The sequence below is a fragment of the Oncorhynchus mykiss genome, chromosome 5, assembly GCF_013265735.2.
Source record: "Oncorhynchus mykiss isolate Arlee chromosome 5, USDA_OmykA_1.1, whole genome shotgun sequence".
Lineage (NCBI taxonomy): Eukaryota > Metazoa > Chordata > Actinopteri > Salmoniformes > Salmonidae > Oncorhynchus > Oncorhynchus mykiss.
The window spans coordinates 55,574,907-55,591,751 of NC_048569.1; the positions used below are offsets into that span (position 1 = coordinate 55,574,907).

General features: G+C 49.0%; 1 protein-coding gene across 9 annotated transcripts in view; it reads right to left on the reverse strand.

The window, feature by feature from the left end:
- Positions 1-16,845, reverse strand: part of LOC110524078 (nuclear factor 1 A-type) — a 175,573-nt gene that overhangs the window by 24,286 nt on the left and 134,442 nt on the right. For 5 of the 9 annotated variants that reach the window (XM_036977881.1, XM_036977880.1, XM_036977885.1 and 2 more), the window contains exons 5-7: positions 9,135-9,252; positions 7,118-7,257; positions 5,945-5,995 (exon numbers count right to left, since the gene is read on the reverse strand). In XM_036977881.1, coding sequence (XP_036833776.1) covers positions 5,945-5,995; positions 7,118-7,257; positions 9,135-9,252 — 309 coding nt within the window. The remainder of the gene's footprint in view (positions 1-5,944; positions 5,996-7,117; positions 7,258-9,134; positions 9,253-16,845) is intronic. The other 4 variants (XM_036977882.1, XM_036977889.1, XM_036977883.1 and 1 more) reach the window with 3 other exon arrangements.

Genomic DNA, 16,845 nt, shown 5'->3' on the forward strand with positions numbered 1-16,845 from the left:
AAAGCTATACGAACACTATAGGACTACACGTTCCACAACCCATTTCTCAAACTGCAAGAACACTAGCCTGGACAAAGCAACAGAGTGCAAACCAATGTTTGGATGACCCATATTTTCCCCCTCAAACAAAAAGCATTGCCAGAGCATATGAAAGCATTGCCTCGCTAAAGCAAATACTGCTGGTGGCCAGAATGGGAAACAAAGCTCCCGGATAACCACACTATACTGTAAGGCTGTCCCCCAAACGGAACCCGATTCCCTTTAAAGGGCACTAATTTGACCAGAGCCCTACGGCCCTATGCCATTTAGGACCCGTCCTAATACTTGGATAATAGTTCAGAAAGTAGCACTTACAGCTAATGATCTATGACGATGACTAATTTCAATGTTAGTTACTGGTCTCCTGAAACATTCATATCGTATAAACCTGTGTGGTCTACATTTATGGCTATATGGTAATAAGTCATAATATATAAACCAAATATAAACCAAACCATATATAAACCAAACCGGCCAAAGGGAAAGCAGCTTGCCTTGGTGGGGTCATCTGTGGATTACACTCACAGTAAAAATATGAACTTGTGTTCTGACATGACCATTCCCGGCTAAACCCACAGCCATGCACACACAAAAACAGACACACACAACCACGCAGAAACACACGCACGTGCACACGGAACTAATCACCAAGTGTGAAAGGGGGATGGGATCTCGCACTCAAACCCACAAAGCAGAAACTGAACAACAGTGTGTCCCAACTTCCGGTCCTCAAGTACCCCCAACAGCACACATTTTTGTTGAAGCCCCAGACAAAAACACCTGATTCAACCAGTCAAGGGCTTGATGATTAGTTGACAAGTAGAATCAGGTGTGCTTGTCTGGGGCCACAACAAAAATATGTACGGTTGGGGGTACTCCAGGACCTGTGATGGGAAACACTGCTGTACAACACACTTACAGTGGCAACACTAAGTTTGAGCAGAGCCACACACACAGCAGCACCAGCCACAAGGAGCACTCTGCTTTGTCTCTATCTCTCTACAGCCCTTATCTGACAGAGGGGAGTAGGCAGTTATAGGTGGTGAACTAGGGAGAGCCAGGGATGACACGGTTGGGGGTGGGGGTGGGGGGGTGGGGGGGGGGGCTCACCTCTAGGTCCTGTAATGACAGGCCGATGATGGTGTGTGAATGCCGTTCGGGGGGAGGAGGTGGTCTGCGAAGGCACGACAGGGTTGCTGAAACCACACTTCTCTGACTTCTTTAATGTGGTGGGCGATGGCATCCCTGGCAAGAATGATTGATAAGTGAAATTTAATAAGGAAAGGGCACGGAGACTCACAGGCTGGGTTCACAGGTGAGAGAGTGTGGAGGAAGGGGGTTGGCGAGGCGTGGGGGCCAGACTAGGGGGTTGGGGAGAGGAAAGGGGAGTGGTCAGGGCCCAACGGAGCGCAGCATAGGCTACTGTACGAGTGGAGGCCGGTCTTTAAAGGGGAATACAGATAGTTTTGTGCCTTGCGTCGCAATTATTATTTTTTTTAAAGATATTTCCAAAAATCCTCACCTTTGTTGTTTGCAGGGTCCTCAATGTTAATCCATCTGACAATGTTAGGGATTTGACGAAGATACAGAAGCTAAGTTACTGTATTACTTTTGAGAAGCATAGCTCAGAGGCAAGGACCTCTTTGCCTATTCAGTTCAAGTTTTTAGAGGAAAGTTTATGAAATTCCAGGAGACAGCACTAATTAGAAAATGTAGATTTTATTTTATTTTTATCGAGTTGAGGTTAGTTGTTAATAAATGAATGATATCATTTCCATACCAGAAAATGGGCCCAAAAATATATAGAACGAATAGACATGCCTTATCTGTGGGCTGATGGGGGTTTAGGGTTAAGAGAGAGATGTGGGAATGGTAAAAATAGGGGAAGGAGGAATAGATGGTATAGTAGACAGGTAAGGTCCTAGTGGCAAAGCACACAGCATGGTCACACAGTCCTGTCCAGTGTGTACTGGGGCTTTGCTGGGTTAATGTGAGCAATGGGCTCAGATAGCATTTTCCACAAGAGTTTAAGCCAAAGAGAATAGTCAATAGAGAGACCATGCATGATAATGTTATTTGTATGGTTCATATTCAGTCTCTACTGTAATTGGTTGTGCACCACAGCCAATCAAAGCTCTATCTGACCACACCCCAACCACACTGGATGCTTTCGTTTTACCTTGCCAGATGCACCAATGGAATGGTCTAAATTATGCAAACTCTGTACACCATACAAGGTAAAACTAATGCTCCTGATAAACACTAAATGGCTTTTAAAATATTAGTCTAAGAATAAAGCTTTCCTAATAATTGTAATGCCTCTCATTTTTGTTATGGAAGAATTAAACAGTCCTTCCGACATTCCGAAAAGATCATGCACCAAGCAGAGCTGCATTTGGCCTTTTTCTAGCTCGTCTTGAAAGCATTGGAGTTGGGATCTGAAGTCTCTAGATGGGTCTGTGTCAATGGACTGAGGTCTGTGTGTAAAAAGTGTGTGTGTCAATCTAACCCTAAATGACACAGAAGTCTTGGTTTCTCCATGACTCGCAGACTCCTTTCCCCTTTTTCAGGCAGTGAGAGAGGGAGATAAAGAAAGAGATGGAAGGACTGACTAGTAATTGCCCTCCGTTGGGTAAAGAAGGGTTTTTGGGGAAGGCTGTTGATCAAACTGAGTTGGAAAGGGAAGGACTTAAGGTAGAAGTTGACCCTAACCATATATATGTATATATATGTATATATATATATATATATATATATATATATATATATATATTGGAGGATGGACAAACAGTCACAGTTTAGAGAACATCAAGAGGAGAGGGTTGGCTGCTTTCAACACAAAGAGACCAGGTCATACTGACACCATACAAAGTATCCCAGCAATCAAGAAACAAGAGGGCACACAGACGAACAAACACAGGTCTACAAACCCACATTCAACATACACTTTCACTCAATTAGAAGGTCCACAATGGCTGACAAGCACACAGCATTCATCCCTCAGATACACACTTGTTCACCATATAAAGACCTATCAATTCAATTGAAACGCAAGTCTTATCAGACATGTTGCTGAATGTCTACTTTGATCTCAAACACCTTCTCTAAAGCCACTGGAAGTGCATATATATATATATATTTGAAGCCCCAGCCTCATAAACAACCCTAACAACAGTAACCATAACTTCTAGAGAGAGAGAGCGGCAGTCAAGCATGGGAAAAAACATCTGACGTTTGGGTGGCCACCAAAGACGAGTCGCCCTTTTAAAATCCCGAGGAGGTTTGTGACCAATTGCACCACGCATGGGCCGTCAGAACCATAAACACCATGATCCCATGGGCTGTGTGAAGCAGACCAAACGTTGGCCGTGCTCTTTGAGGGGGAGAACTTTCAGAGAACAATTCTGCCCATTCATTACTATACCTGGTCCTTTGAAGTGGTGTTAGCGGCGGCGGCTAGCTAGCTAGCTTCAGATGCCCGCTGGGCTGGTCCCTCTCCAATAGGGTAGCATAGACCAAGCAATAGGAGAGGCTGGAGGGCCTGGAAGGGGCAGGAGGCTCAGACTTGGGCTGGAGTCAACAGGTTGATTTGTGTGCTAATAGCCAGGATCATATTCAAAGGGTTTCTGCTGTAACAGTAAGAGCCCTGGTCAGTGTGCAGGCAGCTATTGTAGACTAGAGTCTTCTTCATGTGCTAGGGAATGGGGTCATGTGCTCAGGAAGCTCTGGGTGCACGTGATTCAAGAAGAGATAGAGATTCATGGAGGTATGCGTGAAATGAGATAGAGAAGAGGGGAAGCGAGGTAGAGAGGGATAGAGAGAGAATGAATAGGAGAAAGTGGGTATAGGGGCTGAGACTGGGAGGCAAAACATCTGGACTGAGAGAGAGATTGCGTGTGTGTGTGTGTATGTGTGTGTGTGTGTGTGTGTGTGTGTGTGTGGGAATGCAACTGTGTGTACTTGCTTGTGTGTTTTCTTGCTTGTGTGTGTGTGTGTGAAGGGCTTGAAGTCTGAGAGTGAGTAATGAACACTTAAAAAGATTCTGTCAGGTGGAATCAGAGCTGGGCTGTACTCAGCACTTTCCCCATTCCGAGGCGTTATTACACATAGAGGGGCCGCTTCTCTCCCTCCGTCTCTCTCCATCCCCCCTCTCTCCTTTGCTCTCTCCTGCCTCTGACAAATTGACAAGCCTGCTGGCTGGCGGGCAGGCGAGTCTGTATCGAGCATCCGCCCCCCTCCTCGTCTTTCTCTGCTGTCCATCCGTCTCCCCTGCTTCCGAGGCCTCTTCTCCGGCAAGCATCAATCAGGCCCAAGCTATCCCTGCTTTGCCCCAACTCAGGGTGTGCAAGTGGGCATGCACAGCAGCCAGACAGGCTATAATGGAGAAAGGTCCTTTACCCGAGTGGACAAGCAGGGCAGGTTCAGCCATGAATACAGGCGGCCTTATCAATGCCAAGGACAACGACGAGCAGAGTCATGTCTGCTCCACAACGCCTTCTCTGATAGGTGGAGACATATCAGGAAGCGGGTGTAGGTAATGTTCAAGTACAATGAAATGCGATTACGCTCCCGAACTTTAACCTCTGAAATATGTGGATTGAGTAAGTCTTCTTTTGGACATGTTAATTGATGAAACAACTTCTCCCTTGAACAGTCAGTTGAGACATAAAGCTCAGCGCATTACTTAACCCCCTTCAGACACTCCCAAACAGAGAAAATACACACACGCAGAGACGCGCACACACTCCCTCCCTCTGACACTTAGCTATTGAAGCCCCGGCGAGGCGGCCATGTGAGTGACATGTTCCTGAGACCTGACGTGGGTTACCTGGGAAATGGATGGCAGGCCGTTCCGTGGGATGCACTTTCACGAGCTGCGGCTAATTATAACACTGTCCCCACCGTGGTGAAAGGGCCACACACACACACCAGACAAGACTTCAGCAGCTTGTTGACGTGTCACACTTGTCCCAATATCATTGAGTGTTTCAACATACACACACACACACACACACACACACACACACACACACACACACACACACACACACACACACACACACACACACACACACACACACACACACACACACACACGCGTCTCGGTAACCACAAACAAACCAAAAAAACAAGCCAACTGGACATCAACAAGAGCCAAATCCACCGTCAACAACATCGCAATGCTCAACAGGATGACAAAGGCAAAAGGAAAATGACACATGGAGGGGGGGGGGGTGGGGGGTGGAAGTTTGGATGACGATGAAAATCGGAATCCCGAGCAATCGGGAGAATGCGGACAGGCAGACATGCGTAACGCAGACATTCATGTGTCGGCTTGTAATGTTCCAACTCGGGGTGTAGTTAAACAAGGACACAGGCACCAAGACACATGTTCACAGAAAATGTATGCAAACACACACAGACACACAGTCCACACCCCGGGTGGTGATGGGGGCTGTGAGGTGGGGGGGTGTAGCTACAATTAGCTCTGAATACGTAGACAATATGTACTGAAGTTGTTGACAGACACTTAAGATATAAAATAGGGTGGAGTCGCTTGAATGTACATATCATGGTGCACGGTCAGGATTCCAATGGACATGAGCCCCATGCTACAGTACAGACACAGTGCAGGTATAAGGCCTAAGGTGTGCCGCAAGGATCTGTTTCAGTCCCACTATTTTTCGTCACAATCACACACAGTGAGGGAGAGGTGGAGGGGGGAGGGTAGGTTGGGGGGGAAACCTGGACAATACAAAACACCAACCACAAAACTCGATACCACAACCAACTACAGAACCTCCTGATTTGGAGGGGGGGGGGGGGGGGAGGGGGGTTAGGGGACTGGGGTGGGGGCAACAGAGGACGACGGGAGGTGAAATTGGAAACAGTAATGCATCTTTACCTTGTCTTGAGATGAACGAACTAGCTAGCGAGCCACGCAGTTTATATCCAGCTTTTGAGAGACAAAAGGAAAGGGGGGAAAGAAACAGGGAAAAAAAAAAAAAAAAAAAGAGGCAGGGTGAATATAGTGTAGCGTTAGGAGAGAATATGGAGCATTACCTCATCAATTAAGTATGCATGTCAGTCCTGTTCCCGTGAGGGAATGCGGGCCGGGGGTCACGTTTCACATACAAATCACACACAACCATTCACAAAAGCATACACACACACACACACACACACACACACAAATACAAAAGAATACACTAACACACACAAACGCATACACACACACAAACGCACACACACACACACACACACACACACACACAGTAAGCAAACATACTCGCACAGCCTGTTTAACTCATGCCTAGGACATGCACTCGTTGACGCCGTGTCAAATTTCTATCCTCTTGGAACACAAACAAAAACACGAACACAGACGCACCATAGAAAAACGAACACACACACCCGCCGCCAGTCCTCGCACTCTGAAGACGGGCCTCTGAGCAACTCCTCCCTAAAATTCCCAAACCACAAACACACCCCGGCACCACTCCCTTCATGGATCACAACATGTTAGTAATAGTATTCATGTCATCGTTAATACCATGAAGGTGAGCCATAAAATGAAGGGGGAAAAGCCCATGGGCTCGACGGCGCTATTAAGTGACCCATAAAGTAAAAGCATCCTGAAATGATGAGCTTGTGAGCACACAGGGTAGGACACTGGACTTTCAAGAGGAAAGCTGCAAAATGGCAAATTGCCCATCAAGACAGATCGCCTTTGTAAAAAAAAAGTATATAAAGTCCAAAAGTGGTTCTGAAAAATGATCATGCCTTTCGCTTTATGTAAGAATGGAAATCTCACGCGTCACCAACGCGTCGAGACAGACTCAGACAGACAAGGAAGAGACAGGACACGATTCTCCCCCTCACTGTTTAGACATAATCCTACATTCTCACTCTTGACACACACACACACACACACACACACACACACACCAACTCCCTCTAGCTTGAAAGCAGAGGAGAAGAGCTATGTACAATCGTAGTAGTAAGAGTAGGGAGGGTATCAGGGTAAAGGTGTGTTACAGGGGTGTTGGCATTAAGGGCAGGTCGGTTGGCAGCTTACAGCAGTACGTACCTGGTTCCACTTCGTGCCAGCTGCTGGCCTGGCTGCCGCTGCCCGGGGAGCGGCCCTGGCCCGGGTAGTAGGACTCCTCTCCTGGACTGTCCACCTCATCCTCCATACACTTGATCCTCTTGGCCGAGCTGGTGGGAACACAGACACAGACACACACACACACACACACACACACACACACACACACACACACAGACACAGACACAGACACAGACACACACACACACACACACATGTACAAGGGTGAACGCCTGCTAGCAATGTTTCAGTGCTATTCAGAGGCCATTCCTTAGCGCTTAGAGTTTAATGACAATACCCCTGTTTAAATATCTTCACTCATAAAATCGTACATTCAGTCATGATCTAAATGTGTCGACAAGAAGTATATTGTCACTGGTGTCTTTATAGAAACACAGTGTGTGTGTGTGTGTGTGTGTGTGTGTGTGTACGTTTAATGGTTGATCTCTTTGTGTCTGGTGCCCATGCATGTGGATCAACTTCCATGCTCTGCATCGGCCAGAATATGGAGTGTGTGTGTGTGTGTGTGTGTACATAGGGGTATCATCTGATGAATGCAGCCATCCCCCGGAGAGAGAGGCAGGCCAGATGAATGTAATCCTCTTTAACAGTGGCAACTCTGGCCAAGGATCAAGAGCCTGGGACTGACACACACGGCTGGCCTGAGTCTACCAGGTTATGTGTGTGTGTGTGTGTGGGGGGGGGGGTATGTATATGTTTGTGTTTGATGTGTATACAGTTAGGATGTAGCCTATGCATTTGGGTTAACGGGTGTGTGTGTGTATTCTGTCTGTATGTAAGCATGCATCCGTGTGTCTGCGCACGTGTGTGTGTGTGTTGGGCTCCTACTTGCGGCCACACCGGGGCCTCCCATCAAAGCCTGTCCCACACTGCTCTCTGCTTCACACAGTATCACTCCACACATGGACAGTGGTTTGGTGCTGGTGTGTATGTGTATATCTACCAGACCACTGCTAGGGGGCGTCTCAAATGGCTCCCTATTCCCTTTATATGATGCACTTCCTTTGACCAGGGCCCATAGGTATCCCATAGGGCTAAGATCAAAAGTACACTATATAGGGAATAGGGTGCAAATGGGGAAGCACCCCTAAACCCGTGAGTTGTTTCCCTTGCCGTTGGTTCTGACATTTCTTTGTGTTTGTGTGTGTGTGTGATGTCTGCTGGCGGGTTTCCCTCCTAATTGCATAATTAGAGGCGGGGCACGCACGCACACACACACACACACACACACACACACTCACTTGGGCTTGAGACACACACACACGCGTGCGCGCTCACCAACGTGTGCACACATACTCTCGCACACGCACGTGCATCCGAACACGCACACACAGCGCCCGGGCGTACACATATGCAAACCCATGTGCATTTAACATGCGCAAGTTTAACCAATGCACATGGAGAGTGTGTGTGTGTGTGTGTGTGTGTGTGTGTGTGTGTGTGTGTGTGTGTGTATGCTAGAGCGTACAGTGCAACACTTTCCATTAGAAAGGATGGATATTTTGCAGTCATTATGTGAGTACGGTACAGGAGATGGTAGGTTGGAGGTTGAGCCCAGTTCAGTGAGCAGTGCCTCCAGGCTCTGTGTGTGTAGCTGCTCTTTCAGACCTTACACGGTGCGTGGGCTGTCTCCTGAGTAACGGGCAGAGTCAGAATGGGTGTGTGTGTGTGTGTGTTTGCGTTTGAGAGAAACACACATAAATGCGCTCCTAAACACACACATTGGCTCATAGAATGAGCAAGCCCTGTGTGTGTGTTCTGTGTGTGTGTGTGCGCACGCTTGCGGGTGCATGCTTGTGTGTGTGCGTGAATGTGTGTGCCTGTTTGCGTGTGTCTCCCTCTCATTCTGTGTGTGCGTGAGGGTGTGTGCTTGTTTGCGTGTGTGTCCCTCTCTTTCTGTGTGTGCGTGAGGGTGTGTGATTGTTTGCGTGTGTGTCCCTCTCATTCTGTGTGTGTGTGTGGTTACCTGCTGGAGGAGGTGCTTGGTAAGGGTCGCCTCATGGCCCCGGGGCTCATGCTGTAGTAGGAGGAGCTGTCCAAGTCCGCCAGCGAGAAGTTAGGACCCGTCCCCGCTGCGATTGGGGCTAGAGAGAGAGAGAGGAGAGATGAGGAGAGAGGGAGAGGAGAGGAGAGGAGAGAGGGAGAGGAGAGATGAGGAGAGATGAGGAGAGAGGGAGAGGAGAGGAGAGGAGAGGAGAGGAGATGAGAGGAGAGGAGAGGAGAGGAGAGAGGGAGAGGAGAGGAGAGGAGAGGAGAGGAGAGGAGAGGAGAGGAGAGGAGAGGAGAGGAGAGAGGGAGAGGAGAGAGGGAGAGGAGAGAGGAGAGAAGGAGAGATGGAGAGGAGAGAGGGAGAGGAGAGATGAGGAGAGAGGGAGAGGAGAGAGGGAGAGGAGAGAGGAGAGATGGAGATGAGAGAGGGAGAGGGAGAGGAGAGATGGAGAGGAGAGGGAGAGGAGAGAGGGAGAGGAGAGGGAGAGGAGAGAGGGAGAGGAGAGAAGGAGAGGAGAGAGGGAGAGGAGAGAAGGAGAGGAGAGAGGGAGAGGAGAGAGGGAGAGATGAGGAGAGATGAGGAGAGAGGGAGAGGAGAGAGAGGGAGAGGAGAGAGGGAGAGGAGAGAGGAGAGAAGGAGAGGAGAGAGGGAGAGGAGAGAGGGAGAGATGAGGAGAGAGGGAGAGATGAGGAGAGATGAGGAGAGAGGGAGAGGAGAGAGGGAGAGGAGAGAGGGAGAGGAGAGAGGGAGAGGAGAGAAGGAGAGGAGAGAGGGAGAGGAGAGAAGGAGAGGAGAGAGGGAGAGGAGAGAGGGAGAGGAGAGATGAGGAGAGAGGGAGAGGAGAGGAGAGAGGGAGAGGAGAGGAGAGAGGAGAGAGGGAGAGGAGAGGAGAGAGGAGAGAGGGAGAGGAGAGGAGAGAGGAGAGAGGGAGAGGAGAGAGAGAGGAGAGAGGGAGAGGAGAGAGGGAAAGGAGAGGGAGAGGAGAGAGGGAGAGGAGAGAGGAGAGAAGGAGAGGAGAGAGGGAGATGAGAGAGGGAGAGATGAGGAGAGAGGGAGAGGAGAGAGAGGGAGAGGAGAGAGAGGGAGAGGAGAGGGAGAGGAGAGAGGAGAGAGGAGAGAAGGAGAGGAGAGAGGGAGAGGAGAGAGGGAGAGATGAGGAGAGAGGGAGAGATGAGGAGAGAGGGAGAGGAGAGAGGGAGAGGAGAGAGGAGAGAGGGAGAGGAGAGATGGAGAGGAGAGAGGGAGAGGAGAGAGGGAGAGGAGACAGGGAGAGGATGAGGAGAGAGGGAGAGGAGAGAGGGAGAGGGAGGGAGACCATTAGTTGTGTTACATTTCAAACGTGTGTTTTTTTTAACACCACGTCTCCGTAGTGGTTTCCTCTCCCTGTCTTCTTGCCATCTCCTTCATCTTCACTGAGCCCAAACACACAGAATAGACCTGAGCAACATGGAGGAGTATTGGGAATGTGCTCCCACCTGTACAGTGCTGATGAGAGGAGACAAGAGGAAAGGAAGCCACTTTTGACTATTGAGACGCGGTCGGTACCTCGTTCGCCTTGTTGCACCAAAGTGTCACACTAAAAAGGTTTCCCTTCCCGCTGCCTGCTCACTCACTCTCGTGTGTGTATGTGCGTGTGTGTGTGTAGGTCACCGTGGGACTAGCTGGCATGCTATCGAGCGCCTTTTGTCAGCCAGTCCATAAAGGCAGGCGTTGGTGCCTCTTTATATTCATGGTGACAGGGACCACTATTTTTGATGAGGACAGCGCAAACGTGAGGTGGAGGGGATGAGGGAGGAGGAGGGTTGCCGCTGCATACCAAACAGAGGAGAGGAAGAGGAGGAGAGGAAGAGAAGGAGGAGGAGGCTGTGACAGACACGGTAATGGTGTTCCTAATTAACATTGGAAGAGGACACTGGTACAGGGGCAAGAGGGAGAAAGGGAGGGCGGGATGGATGGAGAGGGGGGAGAGGGGGAGGGATGGAGAGAGAGGGAGAGAGGGAGGGATGGAGAGAGAGGGAGAGAGGGGGAGGGATGGAGAGAGAGGGAGAGAGGGAGGGATGGAGAGAGAGGGAGGGATGGAGAACGGGAGGGAGGCAGGGAGAGAGAGGGAGGGATGGAGAGAGAGGGAGAGAGAGGGAGGGATGGAGAGAGAGGGAGGGATGGAGAACGGGAGGGAGGGATGGAGAACGGAAGGGAGGGAGGGATGGAGAGAGGGAGGGATGGAGAGAGAGGGAGGGATGGAGAGAGAGGGAGGGATGGAGAGAGCGGGAGGGATGGAGAACGGTAGGGAGGCAGGGAGAGAGAGGGAGGGATGGAGAGAGGAGAGGGAGAGAGCGCGATAGGGGAGAGTGGGAGGAGAAAGCGCAATAGTGCATGTGTCATCACAACGCAGCATCCAGCAAACATCTCTAACAATATAACCCCCCCCCCAAATAATGCCACTGTCATTTCCAAAATTCCATCCCCTCTTCATCCTCCCTCCCTTCCTAATCCAAAGTGGCTTGGCGGGTTTATTTACGAGGCGGGCAGTAAAGCAGAGGGTACATTTGCATGGCTAATAGTGGGGGCCGCAGAAGTAATTTGTGAGAGAGCTAACCTGGGCACCGGGCTGCAGTAACTCAGCCTATAGCTCTAGTCTGGAGAGGAAGAAAGAGAGGGATGGAAGGAGAGCGGGAGAGTAGGGACAGAGGGGGGGGTGTAAGGATGGAGGAAGGGAGGGGGAGAGGGGGGGTGTAAGGATGGAGGAAGGAAGGGGGAGGGGGGGGGTGTAGGGATGGAGGAAGGGAGGGGGGGTGTAGGGATGGAGGAAAGGAAGGGGGAGAGGGGGGGTGTAGGGATGGAGGAAGGGGGGGGACAGGGGGGGTGTAAGGATGAAGGAAGGGGGAGAGGGGGGTGTAGGGATGGAGGAAAGAAGGGGGAGAGGGTGGGTGTAGGGATGGAGGAAGGGGGGGGGAGAGGGGGGGTGTAGGGATGGAGGAAGGGGGGGGAGAGAAGGAGAGGAAAGTAGGAGGAGAGTGATAGTGGGAAAGAAAGAGGGATATCGAAATAAAGGTGTACATCGAGGGCCCTTCCTTCGGAATCAGTGGGATAGAGGGATGAGAAAGAGAGGGAGGCAGGATAAAGGGAGAGAGTAGAAAAATGACCAACGCTGCAGTCTGTCTGACTGGAATGGAAATCAATCATATAGGTAATCCGCAGTCTCTACCTCTTAAAGGCTTTATCAAGTGCTTTTTGCCTCCTGGAGGATTCCAAATGAAACCTGTAGCTATCAGGCCTGCATTGATCTCTCTCTCGCTCTCGCTCTCGCTCTCCCTCTCTCTCCCTCTCTCTCCCTCTCTCTCCCTCTCTCTCCCTCTCTCTCTCTCCCTGACGGAGCCTTCCTCTCTCTCTCCCACCATATCTGTCAGACTACCTTGGTTGTACCTTGCCGGTGCAGGAAGAAAGTTTAGCATTAGCGAAATGTTTCAATCAGCTCAATCTACTCATTAGGCACTTTAGTGCAAAGGAATGCGTCTCAGACGGTAGGTGTGTGTGTGGGAGAGAGAGACAAAGGCAAGCACACAAACCAGTGCACACTAGTGCCGCGACAAGGTGGTGCTGCTGTACAATTGGCCCATCTGTTTGCTAGCCTCTCTATTTATCCCTCCCCCTCTCCCTCCCCTCTCGCTCTCCAGTGTGGTCCACTACCAAAGAGGCTGCCATTTCCTCCCCACGCCCCCCTCACCTCACCGGTCTCTTCCCCCCCCCAGTCCAGCCAGACACCGGGGATCTAAACCTCCACAAAAGCTGTGAGGGCTGTCTTTAGAAAAAAAGAGAAGAGGGAGAAAGGAGAAAAAGAAAAAAAACCTCTCCTTTGTTCGAGTGGATTTTCAAATTGAAGCATTTGACAACAAAGGCAGCAATCAACTTCAAACCCGGACATCCGCCCAGCAACTAGAGAGAGAGAGAGAGAGAGAGAGAGAGAGCCCCCGAGCCTCTCCTCCCTCCATCCCTCCTCCTCTCCTTTCCATTGCTTTATTGACGGAGAGTGTAATGGCATGATGGGATGAGCGAACGGCTACAGAGGGAGGAGATGCGAGGGAAAAGGAGAGAGAGAGAGAGAGAGAGAGAGAGAGAGAGAGAGAGAGAGAGAGAGAGAGAGGCCCTGACAGGACTTGAGTTTTTCTGCTTGGTCAGCGCCGCTGTGTTTTCTCTCTGTTGCTGCCCTGCAGACCTGCTCCTGGACTTAACATACACACACACACTCCTGGTGGGGCTTCTCACACCCATACGCACGCACGCACACACACGCACACACACACACACACACACACACACACACACACACACACACACACACACACACACACACACACACACACACACACACACACACACACACACACACTTCTGGTGGGGCTTCTCACACCCATACGCACACACACACTCCTGGTGGGGCTTCTCACACCCATACGCACGCACACACACACACACACACACACTTCTGGTGGGGCTTCTCACACCCATACGCACACACACACACTCCTGGTGGGGCTTCTCACACCCATACGCACGCACGCACACACACACACACTCCTGGTGGGGCTTCTCACACACACACACACACACACACACTCCTGGTGGGGCTTCTCACACCCATACGCACACACACACACACACACACACACACACACACACACACACACACACACACACACACACACACACACACAGATAGTGAGCTACCGCTGTACTACTGGTACTGGGAACTGCCTTCAGAAATTATTCATACCCCCATTACTTACTCCACATTTGTTGTGTTACAGCCTGAATTCCATGTATTTTTTTTTTTTTATCTCACCCACCTAAACACAACATCCCATAATGACAAACATGTTTCTAGGATTTTATATTTATTGAAAATGAAATACAGAATCATGTAATTTACATGAGTATTGACACCCCATGTCAGAATCCCCTTTGGCAGTGATTACAGCTGTGAGTCTTTCTGGGTAAGTCTCTAAGAGCTTTACATACCTGGATTCTACAAAATTAGCACATTATCATGTTTAAAATTCTTCAAGCTCTGTCAAATTGGTTGTTGATCATTGCTCGACAGACATTTTCAAGTCTCGCCATAGATTTTCAAACCGATTTAAGTAAAAAATGTAACTAGGCCACTCGGGAACGTTCAATGTCGTCTTGGTAAGCGACTCCAGAGTATCTTTGGATTTGTGTTTTAGGTTATTGTCCTGGTGAAAGGTGAATTTATCTCCCAGTGTTTGTTGGAAATCAGACTGAACCAGGTTTCCCTCTAGGACTTTGCCTGTGATTAGCTCTATTACGTTTAATTTTATCTTTAAAAACCTCCCTAGTCAAGCATACCCATAACATGATGCAGCCACCACCATGCTTGAAAATATGAGTGGTACTGTAATCAGTGATGAGTTGTGTTTGCCCCAAACGTAACGTTTTATATTCATAACAAAGTGAATTTCTTACATTTTTTTTTACAGTTTTACTTTAGTGCCTTATTGCAAACAGGATACATGTTTTGGAATATTTTTTATTCTGTACAGACTTCCTTCTTTTCACTCTGTCATTTTGGTTAGTACATGTATTGTGGAGTAACTACAATGTTGTTGATCCATCCTCAGTTTTCTCCTATCACGGCCATTAAACTCTGTAACTGATTTAAAGTCACCATTGGCCTCATGGTGAAATCCCTTAACGGTTTTCTTCCTCTCCGGCAACTGAGTTAGGAAGGACGTCTGTATCTTTGTAGTGACTGGATGTATTGATACACCATCCAAAGTGTAATTAATAACTTCAACATGCTCAAAGGGATAATCGATGTCTGCTTTTTTAAAAACCTATCTGCCAACGGCTGCCCTTATTTGCGAGGCATCAGGAAACCTCCCTGGTCTATGTGGTTAAATCTGCGTTTGAAATTGTATATGTGGGGTGCAGAGATGAGGTAGTCATTCCAAAATCATGTTAAACACCATCATTGCACACAGAGTGTCCATGCAACTTATAGTGAAGCACTTTAATTTTTACCTCGTGACCTTATTTAGGCTTGCCATGACAAAGGGGTTGAACACTTATTGACAGAAGACATTTCACCTTTTCGTTTGTTGATTCATTTGGAAACATTTCCAAAAACATCCTTCCACTTGGACATTATGGGGTATTGTTTTTTAGGCCAAGGAAGACTTTCTGAAGGCACTGTATATTTTAACACCCGTTATTGAGTGCTGCTACTGTGGCACAGCCACCAGAGCCATACCAGCTGCACTGCTTAACCCCATACACCAGTACCGCCAGTGGCTGTGTGTGGCGCCCAGATGGCACTGCCCACTGGCACAGGAGCCGGTCGGGGCATGGTGATGCTGTTGGGGTTGGCAAGGCTGGCACACCGTGTGGTGGATGAAGGGTGTGTGTGTGTGTGTGTGATGTGTATGTGCATTAAGTATCCCCAGAGGTGGTGCCAGAGAGTGCCAGGGGGCAGACAGAGTGGCTGAGGGTGAAGGGGGGGATGGATAGAAGGATGGCAGGATGGAGGAAAGGCCTTGCCAGCCCTACTCTCTTCCATAATTCATTCATTTGCTCACCCTGTTCTTCCCAGTCGTCTGGTCTCTGGGTGTCCATGCCAAGGCCCCATTGTGTGTGTGTGTGTGTGTGTGTGTGTCTGTGTGTGTGTGTCTGTGTGTGTGTGTGTGTGTGTGTGTGTGTGTGTGTGTGTGTGTGTGTGTGTGTGTGTGTATGTGTGTTGGAGGGATCCCAGGTGGGCATGCCCCTTGAAATGGGTGCTGTTTGCCACTAATACTAGCATGGTGCCAACTAGTTTTTAGATGTGTGTGTGAGTGTACTCGTGTGTATTCATGTGCTTGAAAATACGTGTGTGTGTCTATGGTGGGCCACTATTAGCAGATGACCTGCAGGTGGACACCATTGGTCGAGGCGTGTGTTGCCCTGGGGCCGGATTCACAAAACATTACTTACGAAAATAACTTTTTTTGTCCTGCTTAGGACAAAAAAATAAGATAGTTCGTAAATGCAATTCCTCAAAATGTTCTTAGGAATTTGTAGTTTTTTTTTTAGGAACTTCGTAAATATCTTCTTATGTGGCATTGACATCAGTGACAACATAAATAAGCCTAATGTGACAGGGATGATAGGATCTAACCTACCATAACAAAGTGTTGATATTTACAGTTTATTACATGTATTTATCTGCTTAATGCCTCGAGAATAAAAATGTGTTAGTCGGCTCGCGAACCCTTCACACACACACACACACACACACACACACACACACACACACACACACACACACACACACACACACACAAAAGTTACCTTACAGACATTATAGCTAGACTAACGTTAGCTACTGTACATCAAATTCAAAAATGGATAACCAAGGAAAGCGCAATTAAAAACTCAAGCAAACAAGAGGTTGAAGTGACGGTGGAGGAAACAGCAGCCAGGAAAAGGTTGCTGTTGGGGAGACTTGAAAACTGCGGGGTCACTGCAGACACCGACACCGTCGGTCTCTGCCGTCGGGGGTATGGTGGTCAAAGTGGCAGTTGAGAAGACATTTCTTCTTAAGGTTTTGTGAATCCGTCCCCAGGTGTCTATGTGGTGCCTCCTGGCACTGTCTCGACAGGGTGCCCTGGTCAAACTGGCACTGTCTCGACAGGGT